The following is a 23254-nucleotide window of genomic DNA, read 5'->3' as shown; positions in this document are numbered from 1 at the left end:
CAAAAAAAGAATTGTGAGTGTATGAGAAAAACAGAGTGGAGTCTTTTAACATCACTAAAGGATAATCTGGGATTAAAGTAATAAATATACAAGGTGGATTGATTCAGTGACTGGGATAATTGGGATGGGAGTGTCAGAGACAGTGCGATTGGTAGAGGACAGAGCGGAGTTTAGGGCTGTTGTACATAGGGTCGCTATGAGTCGCAAGCGACTCGACGGCACATAACAACAACAACAACATTTATTTACATACTAAAAATCTTGGCTTTTACAAGACTTGAATCTAACTACCCTGTTTTCTTTATAAATGATGGACAATGGAATTATATCACATACAAAAGAAGCGAAGAGAAGAAAAATGTAAAGGTGGTAAAAGCAGAGGACTAGGTATTATGTTAGGTCAAATAGTTATCAAAACTCTTTTTTAAAGGTATGAGTTGGAAGTACAGAACATGAAGATAAAGGCACGGGATGCTTCAAACAGCAGCCATGGATATTACTCACCTAGTGATAAAATATTAAGCACAATCAAGTGTTCTGAGATTCTTATTCTTCTCAGAGTCAGCCACAGTTTGTTGTGATACACACAGTCTAATGCCTTTGTATAGTCAATGAGCACAGAGTTTCCTCTGGTATTCCCTGCTTTCAGCTAAGATACATCTGACATTAGCTATAATATCCCTGTGCCATGGTCTCTTCTAAATGAAGCCTGCACTTCAGGCAGTTCTCTATTACTTTCCCAGTCATTTTTGGATAATCTTCAGCAGAATCTTGCCTGTATGTGATATTAATGAATTTTTTTGATAATTTCTACATTCTGTCAGATAACCTTTCTTTGGAATTGGAACAAATATAGATCTCTTCTAGTCAGTAGGCCAGGTGGTTGTCCTCCAGATTTCTTGGCACAACTTGGTGAGCACATCCAGGGAAGCATCTGTTTGTTAAAATATGTCAATCGGTATGCCATCAATTCCTGGGGCCTTGATTTTTGTCAATTCTTTCAGAGCCACTTGAGCTTCCACCCTCACCACCACAGGCTCTTGTTCAGACATTATTTAATGAAATTCTTCAGTGTCCACCAATTCATTTTGGTACAATGACTGTGTATACTCTTTTTATGTTCTTTTAATGCTTCCTGGGACATTTTAATATTCTGCCCAAAGCGTCCTTACACGCTTGAGGTTTGAATTTGTTCTTCACTTATTTCAGCTTAAGAAATGCTGAGCAATTTCGGCCCTTTTGATTTTCTGATTGGAGCTCCTTGCACATTTCGTTTTAATACTTTACTTTGTCTTTCAGCACTGCCCCCTCTGGAATCTTCTGTTCAACTCCTCAATATCTTGATTTCTTCCCTTTGCTTTGGCTTCTTGGCGCTCTAGTGCAGTACTCAGAGTCTCCTCTGACATCCATCTTAGTCTTTTCTTCCTCCTTTGTCTTTGTAATCACCTTTTGCACTCTTCCTGGATGATATTCTTGATATCCTCCTACAGCTCATCTGATCTTCGCTCATTAATGTCCAAGGTCTCAAACCTGTTCCTGAGATGGTTTTGAAATTCAAGTTTCAACTGATATCTATAGTAAAATTAGCATAAACAAATGCTAAAACAAAAGAACAGTTGTAGAGATCTATATTGAAGTAGAGGTAAAATCCTGACCCCAATGGAAATACATGTGGGAGTCTGGGACCTCTGGTTGTGTAATTCACAGAGAGTTGTACTGTTAATCCAAAAGGATCAATCACTTTTTCAGAAGTTTTTTTAATTTTTTTAAATTTTATTATTTTTGTGTGCGTGTACCGTCAAATCAGATCTGACTGGTACAGGAGGAGATTGCACCTCCTTCCCCGGCAGAGCATCTGGTGGATTCAAACCATGCACCTCTGGGATTGTAGTTGTTCTTCAGAAGTTTTAATTCACAGGTATCTCTGAAGAGTAAATTGAACAATCTCCTGCACCTTTTCTAGTCTTAGAAATCAAATGCTATGAGTTGATTCTGACTTGGTTGCAATGAGAGGCAGAAAGAGAGTGAGAGAGACCTAAGAGTCATTATACATTTAAAAAAGAAAGTGACTGAAAGCATGAATATTTTATGGACAAAGTTATTTTTTAAAAAAATGATCTGTATATGTCAGTAAAATACTAAGAAATAAAAGTTTCCTTAAGAACTACTGAAACATAGACTACAGAAACAAAATTTTGAATCCTTGGGAAGTCTTCCATGGATAGACATCTGCAGAGACATTAGGTATCCATTAGAGAAAGAATGTGAAGGGAGTAATTGTTGAGATACAGGGAATCTGATGAATAATTAGCTTTCTGACGTTCAGTAAATCTAATGGTAAGGAGTTAAACTGGCACCCAAAGTTATATAGTTTGAATGCATCAGTTGTTCACCAGGAGAAAAACGGACAATCTTCTGGTCAATCAACTGCCCCTGAAAGTCCACTAGAAGTTCAGATATCAGTAAGTTCTGATTTAGATGTTCACAGGAAAAAATATTTTTCTAAAACTCTAGAGGGGTAAGGTTAAGGATCAGAAAAATAAGATCTATATAACTTTGAAGAGATGAGATTCTGGGATGATAAAGTCAAAGCTTATAATGACTGTCATAGAGAAGGATAAAGAATATAGATAGATGTTCTCTTGATGATGGTATTGTTAGGTGCGTTGAGTTGCCTGTAACCCATAGCAACCCTATTGCTCTGAACTCAGTCCTTTCCTGAACCTATCTCACTGTCTCCAACACACCCAACTGCTATAAACCCAGTCACTCTGTCAATCCATCTCATCCAGTGTCCCTCTCCTGTGCTGGCCCTCTACCCTTTCAAGCATGATGTTGTCCTCCAAGGACTGTTCCCGCCTGATAATATGCCCAAAGTATGTGTGATACAGAGTTTCAAAATCCTTGCTTCCAGAGAGTGACTTGGTTTCATTCTCTCCAGGACAGACCTGTTTGTTCTCTTGTCAGGCAGTCCATGGAATGTTCAATATTCTTCCCCAGCACCATAACTCAGAGGCACAAGTCTTCTTCTGTCATCTTATTAATTGTCCAGCTCTATGATGCATAGCAAGTAATTTGAAAACCATGGCCTGGATCAGGAGTATTTTGTCTCTAGACTGACATCTTTGCTCTTCAGCACTCTGGAGAGGTCTCTTTACAGCTGACTTTCCTGATTCAATTTGTCTTTTGATTTCCTGACTACTGGTGCCAAGAGTGCTGATTGTGGACCCAAGCAAGCTGAAATGAAGAATGTAAATCTCTGTCTATTATGTTTCTGCCAATTTTCCCAGTGGTGAGAATCTTTGTTTTCTTGAAATTGTGCTTCAATTCGTACTGAAGACTGCAGTCCTTGACTTTCTGCAGCAGAAGGCTCAGGTTCTCCTGTTTCAGCAAGAAAGTTGTATCATATCCTTATGCCACATTCTGACTCATAAAGGTGAGCCTCCTAATGATCAGTTCCTTATACAGATTGAAAAAGTGGGGAAACAGGATGAATCTCTGACACACACCTTTTTTTTATTTTGAAACATGCAGTGTGTCCTTTCCCTTCTCTGATCACTGCTTCCTGATCCAAATATAGGTTTTGCATAAGCATAGCTAAGTGGCCTGGGATTCCTATTCTTCTCAATGTTATCCACAATTAGTTGTGATCCACACAGTCAAATGCCTCTCCATAGTCAATAAAACATCGACAGACATTCCTCCTGTACTCTCTGCTTTTAGCACAATCCATCTAACATTGAAAATGATGTCCCTAGTGCCATGGCCTCTTCTGAACCTACCTTGTATTTATGGTAGTTCTCTGTTGATGTACTGTTTCAGTAACTTTTGGATAATCTTCAGCAAGATTTTGCATGCGTGTGATATTGGTAATATTGTTTGATAATTTCCACACTCTGTGGCATTTTTTTAATGGAAATAAATATATAAATATATACAGTCAGTTGGCCAGGTATAGTTGTCCTCTAGATTTCTTAGCACAACATGATGAGCACCCCTAGGGCAGCATCTGTTAGCTAAAATATTGAGTATTCTATCAATTCCTGGAGTCTTGTTATTTGCCAGTTTCTTCAGAGCAACTTGAATTTTATTCTTCTTTTTTTAACTTTTTCTTTCTATTAATTTAATAAAAGTTTATAGAGACTTAGGGTTTCCAGTCATCCATTGTTGCAGTTTTCTCCCTGCCCAACTCCTCCGCCCAAATTCACTCTTCTCCTTGAAAAGTAAAAGAAAAACTCTTTCATTGTTATGCAGTCTCTCTCCCTTAAGTCCATTCCACACTGGGCAGCCTTCATTCTGAACTCCTGTCATCACAATTCCTAATCATATATCCCTTTTTAACAGTTCTCTCCCTCATCTGTTTCAATGCAATATGCATCATTCCTCCCCTCCTTTTCTGTCTTCCCTCAACCCTGATGTCAGGCCCATTTTAGAACAGTAGTCCTATGAAATATTTGTCCTTTTGTGACTGAGAAATTTCACTTAGAATAATGTCCTCCAGGGTCATTCATTCATAATATTTCATGAGTTCCTTGGTTTTCAATTCTGCATAGTCTTCCATTGTGTGAATATACCACAGCTACTTTACCCATTCATTTGTTTATAGGCACTTGGGTTGTTTCCAGCTCTTTGATATAGCAAACAAAGCTGCAGTAAACATGGGTGGGCATATATCTGCTTGTGTGACAGTTATGGTTTCTTTAGGGTAAATTCCCAGTAGTGGAATTGCTTTCCATCTTCTTTTGATGCTTTGTTAATAATGCACTATTCTGCCCATAGCATCTTTAAGTATTGCAATTTGAAACTTGAATTTGTTCTTCATTTCCTTCAGCTTAAGAAATCCTGAGTGACTTCATCCCTTTTGGTTCTGACTACAACTCTTTGCATATTTAATTACGATGCTTTGCTTTGTCTTCCCAAGGTGCTCTTCCTCAGTTAAAATCTTCTGTATGTTGTTTTTGCACATTCTCTTCCTTCCTTTTCCTGCTCCCTCCCCTGGTCCATATTCCAAGTTCTTGAAATACCTGATCATATATTCCTTTCGAACAGCTCTTCTCCTCATCTGTTGTACTGGAATGTTTTTTATCGGTCAATTGTTTTTCTTTTCTCTTCCCACCCCACCCTACCTGTTTTATTCCATAACAGTGGCGCTATATAGTATTGGTCCTTCTGTGACTGAGATTTTCCACTTAGCATAATGTTCTCTGGACCCCTCTATGTTATGTAATACTTTATGAGTTCTTTGGTTTTCAATGCTGGACAATATTCCATTGTGTAAATGCACCATAGATTTTCTATCCATTTATCTGTTGCTGGGCATTTGGGTTGCTTCCATATCTTTGCTGTTGTGAATAATGCAGCAATAAATATCAGTGTGCATTTGAGATAGTTTGTAAACTTAGGCTGGATAGATTCAAGATCAAGTTTTTGTTCTTGTACATTTGTTTTCATTTTCTTTAGCTTCAGTTTGAACTGCAGTATGAGTAGTTGATGGTCTGATCTGTAATCAGGTCTTGACCTAGTTTTCAGTGCCAAGCAATTGGTGGTGATTTGTGACTTAAGTAGAAGAGCAGAAGAGATTAGAAATTGAGTAGCAAGTTCCTGAGCCATATTTAATTCACCTTCTATAAGAATGCCATTCTGATGCAAAAGTGTGTCATTCAAATCTATCAGCCACTTGGAGGGAGAAAAAAATGGACAGTCTACTGTGCAATTACTGTCTCCTAAAGGTAGCTGGAAGATCAGTTATGCTTTGATTCACATTCAGTTGTACTCTGCCACAATATATTTAGTCATCTGTTATGTTATTGGTGGTGTGTGCCATCAAGTGAAAAACAACTTATACCTGATCCTCCAACGTGTTCTGTTGTTGTCATTGTTATGTACCATTGAGTCACTTGTGACTCAGTGACCCTATGTACAACAGCCCTCTACTCTATTTGATCCTGTGCCAATCTTATTATCTCTGACACACCTACCCTCATAGCCTCAATCACTGAATCAATTCATCTCATGTGTTTTTAGAGGTAGCAAATAGCAAGGGAGAAGATTGCCCTTTCTTTTTCTGTGGAGCAGCTGGTGAATTCAGACAATATGCATTTGGATTGGCAACACAAATTTTTACCAGTAGACCACCAGAGCTTTTCGGTGAGATCTGTAGAGTTCCCAGTCATCTGATGTAAAGGGGGAGGAGAGGGTGGAAATCACATATAGAAAATACACTATTAAATGAAAAGAACTTACTATTAGTACTAAATAAAGTAAATTTGGTCAATGTTTAGATGATAGATAGTTGTATAATGAAAACTTTTAAAATCACTCTATGTTGGTAGAAAAGTAACATCTTACCTTCATTTCAACACTATAATAAATAATTTTGGTCTTTGGGTTTACTTCTACTATTTTAAGCTGTGTTTTTAAATTGAGATGAAAATATGCACCCAAATGTATTTTAAAGTAAATTTATTATTATACTTGATATTATGAGCCATTTGTAAAAATTTTTGTTTAATTTTAGTAATTTTCATGAACATTTACAGAGATTTTGGATTTCCATTCATTCACTGCTGCACTTCTCTCCCCGCCCAGACCCCCACCCCCCGGCCCCCAGTTTGCTCCTCTCTTTGAAAAGTAATAGAAAAACTCCCTCCCTGGTATACAATCCCCCCACCCCCATCCCACCGCCCCACAGTGGAATGTACATGAGTCATTTTTATAAGCTCCTATAATTACATAGTAAGTTGTTGTTCTAAGTAAGAGTTGACCCATTACTGAACCTTCAGCCAGTTTTAAGATCCAGTAAATCCCATAGTAGGAGATTTCTTATCTTTCTCCCAAGAAGCAGCTTATAGATTTTAACCTTCGAGTTGGTTCCCCAATTCCTCACTACTTAGTCTCCAGAGCTCCATACCTAATATGAATAAATTACAGCTTAAATAATTTATCTACTGCTGACTATTTAAGCAGTTTCAATATTTCGCAAAATAAACATGACAAAGTATATCATTAAATAAAGTTTCTTATTTTATATGGTATATAGCCACGCTTTGTTGTTCATTTATTTGCTGATACACTTTAATAGGAGTATACTCCAAGAAACTCTTGATTTAGGAAGGGATGAGGGTGGAGATATTTGTATTTTAGAAACAAATTTATAGGGAGTATTTTTTCCAAGAGCACATATGATGACTCTGCAAAGTGATCTTGCTGTATAGTTTTGCACCAGAATCAAATGGATTGTAATTTTTGGAAAGAAATAAAGAGTTCAATATAATCAAGCAAGTTAGAGACAGGTGCTAACTGGTACAGACAGCTATTTTCCAATATGCAAGTTCAAATTGAAGCAGAATAATATAAGGAAAATCCGAAAGAATTATAGTATGACCTTGAACACAAAGCAACAGAATTTGAATACCATCTCAAAAATGAATTTGTGCACAGAATATTAATGACCAGAGAACATAAGAAGTGTGGGATGAGATTAACAACAGCATAAGTTAGAAACGAAAAATATTAATTAAAAAGATGGAAAAAAGTAAAACATAAAAAGGGGCTCTGAAACTTGATTTTGAATGTAGAGTGTTTAAAAGGAAAAAGATTTTAAAAGATAATTTTTGAAAACCATAATAAATATCATAAGGAAAAGTACAAAGACCTAAAGTTAGGAAACAAAAAGGTATGACTATGATTGCTGCTTCTCCAGTGAGAATAATTGGAAATCCAAGCCTCAGGTTTAACAGAAGGAGAAAAGTTGAATGAATGGAAAACTTCACAAAAGATGGAAGAAATACACAAAATCACTCTACAAAAATAATTAGTCAACATTGAACTGCTCATAGTAAAGGAAGAACTCCAAGATATAGTCAAAGTATTGTTGAGAAACAAGTCTCTAGAAATTGATGGAATATAACTGAAATTCTTCAACATGCAGATACAAGACTGGAGGTTGTATTCATTTATATAAAATATGTGTAACACAACTCCCTGGAAAACTAACAGGAACAAATGGATATTCTTATCCATCTTAAAGAATAGTGAGACAATGAAGGTTCAACTTATCAAGTGATTTCATTATGGTCATTAGTGGTATTCAGTTGGGTGCCATTAATTCAATTCCATGTCATAAGGAGCCTTTGTTGCTGTTTTTTAGTGTTCTTTTATTTTGGTTTGTTGGGTTTGTTTGTTTTTGTGGGGTTTTTTCATAAGGAGTCTTTATAATAGAAGGAAGCCATGTCTAATCCTGGGCCATTTTCACAAATTCCACAATCACTTTTGGTCAAGTCTGTTGTAGTTATTATGTCAATTCATCTTCTTGAAAGTATTCCTCTGCTTCTTTACCAAGACTGATGTAATTCTTCAAGAATTGGCCCTTCCTGACAACATGCACAAAGTTTGTGAGATGAAGTCTCACTATTCTTGTCTTTAAGAAGCATTCGTTCTAAGATAGATTTGTTTGCTTCTTTGTCAGTCCATGATGTAATAAATACTCTTCAACAACCTCAAAATTCACTCAAAGACATAATATTTTAATCCTCTTTCTTCATTTCCCAATTTTCACATACATGTGAGGCAATGTATATACCACAGCTTGAGCTAGGAGTTGATATACTTGCTCTTTAGCATTTTAAAGAGATCTTTGACAGCAGATTAGCCCAATGTAGTATGACTTTATTTCTTTACTGGTACTTCCATTAAGCATTGATTATGGAACTAATTAAAGAAAAATTGGTAATAACCTCTTGCTTTTCTCCGTTTATCATGATGTTGCCTATTGGTTCAGTTTTGAGGATTTTTTTTGGTTTCTTTATGCTGATCTCAGTGTTTAAAATTTAAAACTTCTTGTTGAGTAAGATTTGGATCAAAGCTAACTCCATTATTTTTCTGAGGCTGTAAATTTCTTGAGATGAAATTGTGCATTTTTCTCCCTTGGAGCTGCTAATCGGATATGCTGCCAGAGAAGTGAGAGCCTAGGTTTATGAGTGAAGCTATATATTGATTATGCCATCAGATCTCACTGTTGAACAAGCTAATAATCTGATTCAAGATTCCAACACCAGAGAAACGATTACGTTCTCTTTAAATTAAGGTGAAAGGCAGATGTCTCTTTTTGCTATCTTTAGACTTGGCCTTCTTTGGATACCACTATATATCTTGGCTTCATGGTTTCCAGGAGTTTCTAGGTAGTCTAGATAGAAGAGGTGGCAGTGCAGGGACCGTAGTTCGAATTATTTGATCCACTCAGTTTCTTCTTTCTTGGTGGTAATAGGTTCCTTTGACCTTTGCTTGCTTATTTAATCTCTTTCATATTTTATCAGTGGTAAAAAACCCAACACAATCACCTACACCATGAGAAGATAAAATGGTTGATTGGGTTTTTTTAGGATTCAATTCCTTTTGCCCTTCCAAAACTTTTTCCAAAGGGTTAAAAGGGGAGGCCCCGGCTTTGGAAAAAGTATTTGGTAATGACATGTCAGATAATGGACTTATATCTAGAATTTATAAAATACTTGAGCACCACAAGATAAGGGTAAATAATCCAACCAAAAAATAGGCACAGGATATGAACAATCACTTTACCAAAGAAGACATTCAGATGGCTAACAAGCACATGAAGAAATGTTCAAAATTCCTAGCTCTAAGAGAGATGCAAATTAAAACAGCTATGATATATTATCTCATCCCAGTCAAAATAGCAAAATTTAACAGAACAGCAAGCAACAAATGCTGGTGAAGTTGTGGAGAAACTGGAACCACTGTTGGTGAGAGTGTAAAATGGTGCAACCACTGTGGAAGGCGATATGACACTTTCTCAAAAAGTTGCAAATAGAGATACCATTTGACCCAGCAATTTCACTACTGGGAATATACCCCAAAGAGACCATAACTGACAACCTAGCAGATATATGCACACCCATGTTTATTGAAGCTTTGTTCATAATAGCAAAGAGTTGGAAACAACCTAAGAACCCATCAACAAATGAATGGATATTCACACAATTGAATACTATGCTGCATTGAAAAAGAAGGAACTCATGCAAAATTATTAAAAATAGGTGACCCTGGAAGACATTATGCTCAGTGAAATATCTTAGTCACAAAATGACAAATACTGCATGACAAATAGTGTTTTACTGTTGTGAAACAGGACTGACAACGGGGTTGGGGGGTAGAATGAGAAGGATGGGTTCAATAATGTATACTGCATTGAAACAGATGAGGGAAAAAACTGTTTGAAAGAGATATGTGATTAGGTAATTTTGTCATGATAGGAGTCCTGAGCGAAGGCTGCGTAGTGGAGTGGACCTGAGGGAGGGTTTGTCAAACAATGAAAGAATTTTTCTTTTACTTTTCCAAGAGGGTAGTGTACTAGAGAGGAGGGTTGGGAGGGGAGAAAAGTGAAACAATGAATTAATGGAAATCCAAAGTCTGTAAATTTTCATTGAAATTAATAATAAATTAAAAAAAACAACCCACAATCTAATCATGTTGATTTTATCTTGATCAGTAACATAACATAATCTGCCTCATTAGCATCATGTTTGGTGCTGTTAAGTCAGCTCCAACTCAAATATACAATATAATGAAACTCTTTCCAATTCTGTATCATCCTCACATTTGAGTATACTTAAGACCATTATTTCAGTCACTGTATCATTTTTTTAATTCACATTGTGTTTCTTGCAATTATTCCAGTACATTGCATCTTATAAAATTAATCATCATTGATCTATGCCCACTATTACCCCATGTTTTCAGATCCCCACTGAATCTTTCCTAAGATCTCTCTTACTCAGTATCTTTTTCTCTTTCAATGATATGCTTTCCCCGGCTTAATATCCTTCTCCAAGAAAGGCCTCTTCTGATAAAATGACCAAAGTATGTAAGAAAATGCCTAGCCATTCTTGGCTCTTAAGAATATAATGGCTGCATTTCTTCCAAGACAAAAATGGGCTTGTTCTTTTGGTCGTTCATAGGGTATTCAATAGTAGTCACCAACACCACATTTCAAAGGCATAATTTCTTCCTTTCTTGCTGTCCAACTTATACATGTGTATGAAGCAATTTAAGATACCATCACTTGGACCAAGCACATCTTTGTCTTTAAAGTGAAAATGTAAAGGTTAATATTTACTATGTTGTTGTTGTCTGACTCAAAGCTGACAAGGTCTTACAATGGAAGATAATTGCATAATACTGAGAATAGCTACATAGCCAAGGTGACATATATTTTGGGGGAATACAAGTCATCTTTGGAATCGTCCATAGAAAATTTCACTTTGCTAACCCAAAGACTCTGCCTCTCTGCAACTTCCAACTCACCGGTAACTCCGTAGGAGAATGGTGTCTAATCTCCACCGATGCTATTTTGGAGCCTATAAAAACCTGCTGGAAGGTCTCCTATGAGTTGGTCCCAACTAACAACAATGAGTTTGAGTGAGGTATTCTCCTAGAACATAGAGATATTTTTTAGGCTATTAATTTATAATTATACACATTTTAAAATCTTTGAAACCATGAGTGATGCTCAATCTCTGAAGCTGCCAGTTTCAAAAGGTAAGGTTGGTTTACTATATATAATAACACATTTTGGGGAATAGGGATTGTGCGCAAATAAGTGAATTTATAAAGATTGAGGGAGCTATGATGATTTATTCAGTAGAAAGTTGAACAGCTAACCGAAAGGTGCCGCCTCTTCTGCAATTTGAATATACCAGTCACCCCTTGGGAGAAAGATGGGCTATCACCTATTAATTTGTTGTTGTTAGATGCCATAGAGTTGAATACAACCCATAGTGACCCTATGAACAACAGATCTGAACTCTTTCTTCTCCTGTGCCATCCTCACACTTCCTGACACATTAGAGCCAATTGTGGCAGTCACTGTGTTGATCCACATGGTAGAGGGTTGTCTTCTCCTTCACTGAACCTCTATTTCCAAGTATCATGTCTCTTTTCAAGGAATAGGCCCTCTTAGCAATATGCCTGATGTATGTGAGGTAAAAGCTCCTCATCATTGCCTGCAAATAACACTCTGTCTGCACCCTCTCTGAGATGTTTGTTTGTTTGTTTGATATGTTTGTTCTTTTGGCAGTCCATAGGATATTCAGTACTCTCCTCTGACACCATACTTCAAAGGCATAAATTCCACATATTTTATCCTTATTCATTGTCCAGCTCTCAGATGCATAGCAAATGATCAATCAGTGTGAAGACTGTTTTGCTATTAGAGTTACATACTAAATTTTCAGTTTGTTGTGTTTGGAAGAATATTGTTCTAATCAGTGCAGCACTTGTCCATCAGTTTGCTGTACTGGATAACTTGTAGATTGCTGCGATACTGAAAGCTATAACACTGATGTGTCTAATGCTACAAGAGTTGCCCATGGTGAATAAGGTTTAGTAGAGATCTCAGATTAAGGTAGACTAGGAAGGAGGAATGGCCAACCACTTCTTAATAACAGGTTTCTTAAAATCCTATGAACAGTAGAAGAACATAGATAGTTCTAGTAGTAGTAGTAGTAGTAGTAGTAGTAGTAGTAGTAGTAGTAGTAGCAGTAGTAGTAGTAGCAGTAGCAGTAGCAGTAGTAGTGGTAGTAGTAGAGTCCAGATTAGAAGTCAGTTGAAAGGAGGAAAAATAATGGCAAGCATTGTTTAATAATTAGAACATGGAGCGTATATAGTTTGAAAGTTGGAAAACCAGAAATTGTGAAAAATGAAATGGAACTCATAAACATCCACATGCTAGGCACTAATGAGATGAGAGCAATTAGCTTTGGCCACTTTGAATCAAATATATTATGATATAATATGTTGAGAATGAAAAACAGAAGAAGAATGGTGTTGCATTCATAGTCAAAATGTCAATTTCAAGTTCTATCGTGAAATACAATGTTGTGAGTGATAGAATATTATCCATACACATATAGGGAATACCAATTGATATGACTATTTTTCAAACATATACTCCTACATCTAGTGCCAAAGAGAAACATATTGTAGATTTTTACCAAGTCTTGCAGTCTGAAATTGACCAAACATGCAATCAAGATGTGTTAATAATAATTGGTTATTGGAATGCAAAAGTTGGAAATGGTAAAAGAGAAATAGTAGTTGGAAAATATGAGTTTGGTGATAGAAATAAAGCTTGAAATAAAACGATCAAATTTTGTTTTTTCGATGATTTATTCATTGCAAATGCCTTTTTAGAAAGACACACATGGTGACTTTATACATAGGCCTCACCTGATGGGCTGCATAGGAGTCAGAATGACTACATCTGTGGAAGGAATTGTCAGAGAAGCTCAATATCTTCGGTCTAAACTAGTCCTTTGGAGGACTGAGGGTTAGATCGTCAATTACACCTATGTAAGTTCAAATTGAGGCTGAAGAAAAGGAAAATAAGTTCATGAGAACAATATGATGTTGAATCTATTTTATTTTAATTAGGTGCACTAGTTATCAAAGAACAGATGATTTGTGGGATGATATTAAGGATATCATGTATAAAGAAAGCAAAAGGTCATGACAAGAAGAAAAAGAAAAAATCTAAACGGATGTCAGAAGAGACTAAAAATTTATGCTAGAATGTTGGGAAGTCAAAACAATCTAAAGTAAGAGCCGAACAAAAGCTTTCAAAGGGCAGCTTGAGAAAATAAAATGTGATTTGTAGCCTCCTGAAAATCCACTGGAAGGCCAGCTATGAGTCAGTTCAGACTAGGGCACAATGAGTTTTTAGTTTATCCCTTAAATGGAAAAAGATCCAGTAGAAAAGATATGACACTAGTACTATGATTGACCACAAGTGTATGTGTAGTTAAGGAAGAGTGGAAGTAGGCCAAGATGGCCTGACCATACATAAAAAGAGCAAGGACTATGTGGAGATAGCCGTGTCTGACCTTTATCAACTTCAGAAAGGAGAACTGTCCCCATGCACATCATCAGTAACACAAAACCAAATCCTGTGAGATCAGATATGCTCCCTAAGCTCCCATACATTGGCCTAGATAACAGAAAATTATGCTACCAAGCCCAAGTTGGGTGATTTTAATCTGCAGCACTCAGGCCTGGTTTAAATTGTTGTTTGTTTGTTTGTTTGTCAGACATTCCTCTACATGGTATAGCACTGGTCTGTGCATTGCTGTACAGAGGTAACTCATGGTTGCTGTGATGCTAAACACTGTGACACTGGTGTGCCAAATGCGATAATGGTTACCTCTGGTGGACAGTGTTTGGTGGAGCTTACCTATTAAAACAATCTTGGAAATAGGAGTGGCATCCACTTCCAAAATGGCTTGCCTCTGGAAACTTTATAAACAGTGCTCAGGTCTTTCGTTCATAAGGTCTCTGTGAGTCGTCTACGACTTGACAACACTTAACAACAACAACAAAAATATCCCATGTGGTGACCACAGAACCATATAGGGGAAGTCAAAAGTTTATAATTCAGATTCATAACAGAATATAGTCAAGACAGCTCCTGAAATGTGAACACAGGTACCTCAGCCTCAAGCCTGTGTGGTTCCAGGCCATTGGTCCTAAGTTCTCAGTCCTGCCAATATTGGCTCCTTCTCGCCAAATATTCAACAAAGTTTTAAATTCTGCCAATGGGGGCTTTTACACACCCCTACCCACAATTGTTCAACAAAGTTCTCAGTCTTGCAAATACTGGCTTCCTCTCTGCCCCCAAGGTTTCATCTCATTTTACCTCACATTTCCAGTTTGACCATGGGCTGCTCCTTTCTCTAAGCATGTCCTACACTTCCCTGCCTTCTCTTCACCAAGGTAGGGAAGCTCTCTGACAGGTAAAGATTCCACTTCTGTGGCTAAAGGTGTTTAGTTTATTGGTGAAATCAGTCAATCATCATATAGATTGTTGAGACTGAGCAATCTGCTTGTGGAATGGTAGATAGCCAAACCCTTTGTGAATAAGCCAACATGGCCCATTCACATAGTTCTGCCCATAAACATGACCAGTCATCCACTAATGCTAGAAAAGCCATATTGAAAGAGTAACTCACTCCATACCATCTTGCTCTGGAGTATGTAGTCAAATTATCTTTTGCTATGATTTTAAAATTTGCTTTTATGTGTCTTTACTTTGCTGATTATTTTCATCTTGCAATATACTGATTAAAAATCTTTAAAAATACTATTACATATTCCATGAATATTAACTATATGGTAATTACACGGTCCAGATTTTAGAAACACCATGATTATCATTACTTTTAACAATTGTAATTCATCCAAATTTTAATTAATTGAAACTAGTTGTAATCAATTCAAAATTTAATTAAATATTACTTAATTGGTAAACTTTTCTAAGTCTTATATATAATTATATTAATAAATTTGAAATAATTGTCAGATCAAGTGTCTTGATCTTTAATTTAGAAAATATTTGTCACTGTTCAAAAATGACATTTTGCACGTGTACTTATGGATTAAAAAAACCCAGTAAATAAATTCTCTTTTCCTTTTGTTTCTGTTTCTACCAGCTGAGGGGGCTTGTGGAGGGACCTTGCGTGGAACAAGCAGTACCATTTCCAGTCCTCACTTTCCTTCAGAATATGAGAACAATGCTGACTGTACATGGACCATTCTGGCTGAACCAGGGGACACCATTGCTTTAGTCTTTACTGACTTTCAACTAGAAGAAGGATATGATTTCTTAGAGATCAGTGGAACAGAAGCACCATCAATATGGTAAGTCTTGATGTCTGTGCCCTATTTACCTGCACAATTTTTTAAAAAATGTCTTTCATTGGATAGTCATTGTCAAACATTAATGTTCCTTTATGATTTTCTTACTTTGGCTATTACAATGTCATGCTAATGTGACATTTCAAAGTTTCTGAGATGTCTTTGTGTTGATATTTGGAGTTGAAGAGGTTACCTGCACCTGATGTACTTAGTGTTTCCTTATTTTGGATTCCTTTAAGCAGAGCAAAAGATGTAGCTAAATTAGATTTGGATTTGATTTGGGGCTGATCATTTTGAGCAGAAATCTTTTCTAAGGACTTTCTTTTATACTCTTTTATTCAAGGCACATTTCCTCATTTAGTCCACGATCTGCTTTTTTCTTACATCATGTGGCAAGAACAACAAAACCTTTAACTGTGACCTTTATCTCAGGGCTTCCCTGGTTACACCTTGCCACAGTTTCACCACAGCAATGCCAGAGTCTCTCCACCACCATCACCCAGGTCTCATCACCAGGGTCTCATTCTCACCTGAGTCTTGCTCCAGTCTCCCTCAAATATATATCTAATGTGCCTGGTATCCCCTCATGTTGGTTTCTTTTAAAACAAAACAGGAAAGGGAGCTAAATTGGTTTTTAATTTGGTCTGAAGCTAATCATTGTAAACACATTCTTTTGACTTAGTATTTTGTATTATCAAATTTCTACAGACACTGGTACACACGCATGCTCATATATATCTTATCCTTGAATATGGTACCTAACCATATAACCACTATGTAGCTTTGACTAGAAGAATGTTAAAGGCAGCTTGAGGTAACATTAAGACTAGTTTTTTATATGCAAAAAGTAGATTAACAGATGATCAGTTCTCTGGTCTGTATGCTAATAGAGTCAAAACACAAGATCTAATTAATTATAGTCTATTTAGGTTTGACTATTTTGATTTCAAGGAACAGCTTTAGCTATGCCTGTAAATGAAACTTAAAGGAAGAATTTTTTTTTTAAAAATAGCTAAATGCTTATTTCTTTCCTCCAAGTAATTTGTAGTGGATTGAGTTATTGGAAATTATTTAACTTCTCATCATTTTAGAAACTATATTAATTATCTGCTCTGATCCTGAAGTATGAGAAAATGTTGATATAAATGTATGTATGAATATGTGTGGGGATAGTTATTATTAGGCATCATCACAACTCTATGAATATCTGCTAATATACATAATATTAATGTAAAGGAAGAGGGAAGTTTTTTAAAGTCAAATACTGGTGCAACATGAAGAATGGTTATTTACACATAGGGAGAGGAGAATATAAAATGATTTGTTCTAATATTTCTATAGAATTATTAAAGTTTTGTTTGTGAAACATATTCTGTATATGATTATGACAATTATTTTATCTTCCAAAACTCAAAGCGTAAAGGATTGTATTTTTTAATAAATTATTTTTCCCTTTAATTTTTGCTTTATTTTAAACGTTATTTTTAAATGTCTAGTAAGACTAAGACTATTGAGTAGTACATGTCTCACACTAAATATCAAGTGTATACTAAAAAAATATTCATCTAAGAGTTTAGTGATCTACATTCCAATACAAGTTCTGTTCTCTCAGCACCTTAACTACCCACATAGTCTAGTCCACAGGGAGTTGTATTGCTAACTCAAAGATGCACCTCTCTGTCTGTCCAAACCCACGAGTAGTTCTGTGGGACAGGCAATCTTATTGTGCCATTTACAGCCTTGGAAGTTCTGAAGCACCAGGAATGAGTATATAATTGAGTGATTTACTGATGAAGGAGATAAGCAACCCAAAAGATAAGCAATACCAAAGCTTATTATTACTTGGTGGAGCTACAGTACATATTCTATACCTCTGAACTTAAAAGTACAATTTCTATAATCCTCCTTAAGGTACAATCCAAGTTTGAGGCTTAATGCTGTGCCAGGAAAGAACTTTTGACTCCTTTAGAATGTCAGATTTGACGCTATAGTTTTGAACCCTTAAATAGCAGAGAGAAGATAAATCACTTGGAAAGGAATTCAGCATATATACCGCATTAACAGAGGCAGGGAATGAAAAAACACACACAGACACAGACACCCTCACACTCCCCCAAACCCAAAATTCAACCAAAATATTCTCTCTTTTTTTTTTGCAGGACATTTAGTGCTTCTCACGATTAAAGAAATAAGGGTCTTTGCATGGATGTGGAACTGGTTTAAATAGAAGGTTCAAATTTGGGTTACTTTAAAACTAAAGATGAAAAGAAAAAGATTTTTCAAATAACTATTGAAATGTTCTCTATCACAGTTAATACAAACTAGGATAACTTGAAGTGACCTTTTAAAGATATATATACATGTGTAATATGACTTATCTTTAAAAGACTATTATTTTGGAGTAATTTTGAAGTGACAGTATTTGAAATGTTTAATAGTCCAAATTGGTATATTTGAAAGATTTACCCGACTCTGAATTGCAAGAAAAATACTAAGTAGCATTGTAGGTGGATATAACCTATTTGGAAGCACAAGGTTATGCCTCTGAGGGAGGAGAGCAGTGTTAATGGCTGAGAGTGGAGTGAGTGCACAAACACATATAATTTTCCAATAATCTATTTTTAAAAGACAGAACACACAAGCAAGGGCACTCTAAGAAGAAGCTATTTGGAAAATTGTTAAGAACAATAATAGGATTAGCTTTATTTTCATTTAATTTGGAGTGAAATTACAAACCCAGCTATGTTTTATGTAAGAGTTGCCATGGCTACACTTGAGACAGTCTAAATGTAGTAGATGATGTAATGTGCCAAACTTATCAGTATATGAAATATGAAGTTAGTTAGTAATTTAAACCTAATTGAATCTATGTGTATCAGATGAGGAATTTTTTGCTTGTTTGGTACTAGCCAGATTCTCCTTTTACATAGGCTGGATTTGTATCATTATCCTACTTTAACGGAGTTGTATTTACTAACTCATTGTGCAACATAGGCCCATAATTATGATTTTTCTTACAATGAAATTAATGTTTAGCTGTGAAGCTAACCGAGCATTTTCTCTAAATGGAGTGATTTGAGGATGTGCCATAGAACCTATGCCTCTAAAATGATCAAAAAGAAGGAGACTATAACTGTTTTCAGAATTCACCTACTATGGTTTGGAAAAATTTTAAATGACAATTAAATATATGCCTTAGGGGAAATCAACTAAACATTTGTCATCGTTATCATAGAGTCTGCTATTGTAAGAACAATATTCATTTTTTTTAAAGGGAGCTTGTGTGGTAGAACAGAAAAGGAAAATAATCTATAAACAGATATATTTAAAATGTGTCCTACACGTTTTAAGTGTAACTGAATATGAGGCCATCCATATGGAAAAATCTAAATGCATTAACAAGCAATTCTAAGACTTTCATAGTACGCTTCAACCCATCAGTGCATTCTGATCTTCTCCACTTTGGGAGCACTTTTCTTTTTTTAATTTTTTTTTTGGAGCACTTTTCTTAATTAACAAATTGAACATATTTTTTTTTTCACTCTAGTACATGTGTCACCTTGTGAACCAACAGCATGTGGAAACTCCACATATACCAGCATGAGAATGCTCGAGAGAAGGCATAGAGGGAAGAAAGCTTAAGAAAAGTTACAAAACCAGACAAATAGGTGTATAATGACTTTCCCTAGACATATTCAGTTATAATAAGAGCAAGCATGCTTTTTGCCTGAGTAAGATTGTTTTTGTTAGGTACTGTCAAGCCAACTACAACTCATTGTGACCTTATGAATAGCAGATCAAAACCTTGCCCTATTCTTCATTATCTCTGTCATGCTCATACCCATTGTTGCAGCCACTGTGTTATCTACCTCATTGGAGGTCTTCTTCTATTTTGCTGGCCTTCTCTACTTTTCCCCTATGATGTAGATTCATTCCATCTTACTACACTAAGTAGGAAACTCTCGTGGCTTAGTGGTAAGGAGTTGTGCTGCCAACCTGAAGGCATATGGTTTGAATCCACCAGCAGCAATATGAGACAAAGATGGACAATCTCTCCCTATGTGATTTATTGCCTCTTTAAAACCCCTGGAGTGTCAGTTATAGGTTGGTTCTGATTCACTGGTACACAGTAACAAACAATATTTCACTAGGTAAAATTCTACTGTATTATAGCCACTGTTTCTGAACCTTAAATTCTGTTTTTCACTGATCAGTATAATACTAATCCTCTTGTATATCTGGACTATGCTAGAATATTAGGCAGGAAGAGCTTTGCAACTGAATGTATTTTGTTCCCATTAACCTGGCACACTTAAAGTATTTAATTAACATAAGCAATGAGTTGCTGAAGCCAAAACAAGAAATAAGAAACTAAGTAAGCTTCAAAGAACCTTGGAGGAGTCAATTAGTACCTATAATGGTTATCCAACTTGTTACTTAATTGATAATTGATTTGATGTATGTTTAATTTCTAATAAGGAAGGATTATAGAATTACACATGGCACAAGAGACTACCTAAGATCACACTTCCCACTCACCTGCCATAAGGTAAAGGTAAATATTGTTTTAGTTGTGAAGTACTGTTTCCTTCTTAATTTTATTTCTTAAATATTTTGTAATAATTTTAGATTTTTAGAAAAGTTGCAGAAATATAGAGAACTTCCATATGCCTTTAGTCCTCTAAATTTACCATCTTCTTACCTTCATACAATGGAATACTACACAGCATGCAGGAGCAGGGATTTTATAAATTACTACCTAACTGGGGAAGGACTGGAGAGCATTATGCTGAGTGAATGACCTCAGTCTCACAACAATAAATACTGTATACAATCATTATTGTAGAATGAATATGAGGATCCAAGTTGGGGTGGTGGAAGCTGAGGGAAGAGGATGCGAGGGGAATGTAAATCATAGGGTTGCACAATTTGATGGGCGGATGAGTAAAGGAAATGGGAAGGATCTTGTATGAAAAACAGTGTACTTGAACTTCATAAATATAGCAGTTTAGAAAAAATAAATTTATCATTTTATATAACTGCAGTATAATTATTGACCTTAAGAAATTAAGAGTCACAGAAGGCTTTTAACAATTTACAGACATTTTTAATTTCTCAAGCTGTTCTACTAAGGTATTTTTTCCTACTCCAGGTATCAGTCAATAATCAACGTTGCATTTCATTTTATCTCTTACCCTCTTCCTATATGTGGCTTTTTTCCTTCTCCTGGTTTGATCTTTAAATATCTCATATTAAATAATTAGATATTATAATGAATTATATAGTAATAACTCATGTTTAGGTTGTGTCTAGTTATTTCAAGTCATAGTAACTCTGTTTAGCAAAATAGGACCTCCCCACAAGCTTTTATATGCTTTAATCTTTATGACAAGTCTTCTGATCTTTTTACCATTGAACCACTAATGATTCACTTCTGGTTTGCAGCTAATCACTTGTTTTCAATATTTACATTTCCTATTTAAATTTCATTTATTTTATTACATGAACTTAATATGTTATATGCATCTGAACATTTTTTATAGAAGCAAGCATACCATAAGAAATGAAATTTTGGGGAGATGTATGTGTAGGTGAGTCCATTTCTTAAACCTATGTATAGTAGCTAGAGATAGGAAGGGAAAATTCCCACTGCTATGGAGTCACTTCTGATGTATAAAGACCCTTCATCACATATGTGTGTATATATATATGTACATATATATGTGTGTATGTATCTTTATAGGAGGATAGAAGGAGAAGGCTCATCTTTCCACATAACAGCCAGTAGATTCATACTGGTGTTCTTTTGGTTAGAAAGGGTACAGATTTTGAAGTATACCATGGAAGCTATTTGAGGTCATATTGTAACATTAATCTTTAATCTAAACCCTTTTATTTAAATCCAAATTTTTCCTAAAAATTACTTAGAATCACATTTCCCCCCCTTTAATTTAATATTATGAAATATTTGTTGTATATCACACCTAGTATCAAAACCCGCTGTTGCAATGTATGGGAATGATTGTAGGAAACATAATGTGAAAGAAGGAAAATGTGAAGCAGAATGTGTTCAAAATGTTGTATGCAAACCAATATAAAATAAAAATTAACAAAACAAAAACACATCCACTGTTGTACAGTCGGTTCTGACTTCTGGTAGTTCTCCTTCTGGTTTGGGAAGCTGTAAATCTTAATAGAAGGAGACTGCCTAATTGTGCTCTCTCAGAGAAGCTGATGTTTTAAACTGTCAAACTTTTGGTTAGCAGGCCAGCACTTTATTTAATAAGCTGCCAGTGTTCTTATGTACCACATATAGTGCAAAACAGTAACTGCTACTTAGAGATGTTATTATCTTTATTTTAAAGATGGGAATAATTAAGAAGATTACATCTTTCTCTATATGTATATGTTCCTTCCTCCAGAGAAGGGAAATACAATTGAATTAGCACTGTTAAATAAAATTTGCCTTTAAAACATAATACCTTTTAAAGCGAGCATTGCTCTAACTCTATTTTAGTGATTCTCAAATAATGGTTGCTAACTTTCATTTATTCTTGAAATTAGTCAATTTGTATGTGGTGCTTCAATTGTACATTTTGATATCTTCATTTAAAGTTTCTCTCAAAGCTCTGAATATCTAATTTTTCTCTTTATTCTTAAAGTTTGCACAATTTCATGGAGGACTGGTTAGGAGAATGAGGTAATTTTGTGCAATCCAATACTTCTCCAATAAATGTGATATTTTCTTGCTTGGGTTCCTTCTTATTGGTACATACCATGTGAGCTTGATAAGTCCTTTAAATGACCAGTGACCTAGAACATTAACATTTCCCATCCTTTGACTTTAATGAATAAAAGAACTTAACATATTCTGTCTTGGAGTCCTTTAAAAGATCATAGTCTCTTTTTGTAATATACCTATATGTCTTAAAAGCTTTGCATTTCATGAATTATAAGTTTTAAGATTGGTGGAGCTAGAAAAATATCATTTTTTTGTTTATATGTGAAAACTGCATTCTGAAAAATGTTAAGAGATTTGCTAAAAGTTATAAAATGAGTTTGCTAAGAAAGAAACCAGGTCTTCTGACTTTCTTGTCAATGCTGATTTTATTGCTAGGAAGCTAGGATGCTTTTCGTCTCTAACCTGGGCTGTAATGACAGTGCCTTCACTGGTTTTACCTTTCTTTCCATAAGCCAGTGGTACAGAATAGACCTAAGCTAAGTCTGTGTTTTTGGAGTTGGATGAAGTGGCTGGACTCTGTAAGGTGGTGCTCTTGTTTTGGTTGAGTATCTGTATGGCTTGTTTGATTGTTTTATTTAAGCCTATTACTTAGAGTCAACAAGACCTCCTGAAGGACACTTGCATTTAAGGCCAAGCCCTTGTTTCCATTTTGGAGACTGGGTGAAGCAGTAGGACTCTGTAAGATGGACTCTCTTGTTTTAGTTGAGGGTCAATGTGGAATGTTTGGTTGCTTATATTTAAACCTCTTGTTTAGAGTCAATAAGACCACCGGTAGGGCCCTTGTATTTAAAAGTTTTAATCCCTTGTTAC

At 35.6% G+C, this 23254-nt stretch overlaps 1 protein-coding gene across 1 annotated transcript in view; it reads left to right on the top strand.

The window, feature by feature from the left end:
* CSMD1 (CUB and Sushi multiple domains 1) overlaps positions 1-23254 on the top strand; it is a 2584888-nt gene that overhangs the window by 782805 nt on the left and 1778829 nt on the right. Inside the window, exon 4 of the mRNA XM_006895025.1 lies at positions 15498-15705. Coding sequence (XP_006895087.1) covers positions 15498-15705 — 208 coding nt within the window. The remainder of the gene's footprint in view (positions 1-15497; positions 15706-23254) is intronic.

Source organism: Elephantulus edwardii, unplaced genomic scaffold (assembly GCF_000299155.1).
Source record: "Elephantulus edwardii isolate Elephantulus edwardi_28Jun2011 unplaced genomic scaffold, EleEdw1.0 scaffold00154, whole genome shotgun sequence".
Classification (NCBI taxonomy): Eukaryota; Metazoa; Chordata; class Mammalia; order Macroscelidea; family Macroscelididae; genus Elephantulus; species Elephantulus edwardii.
Note: the sequence above shows the minus strand (reverse complement) of the source record. Positions and strands in the feature narration are given on the sequence as shown.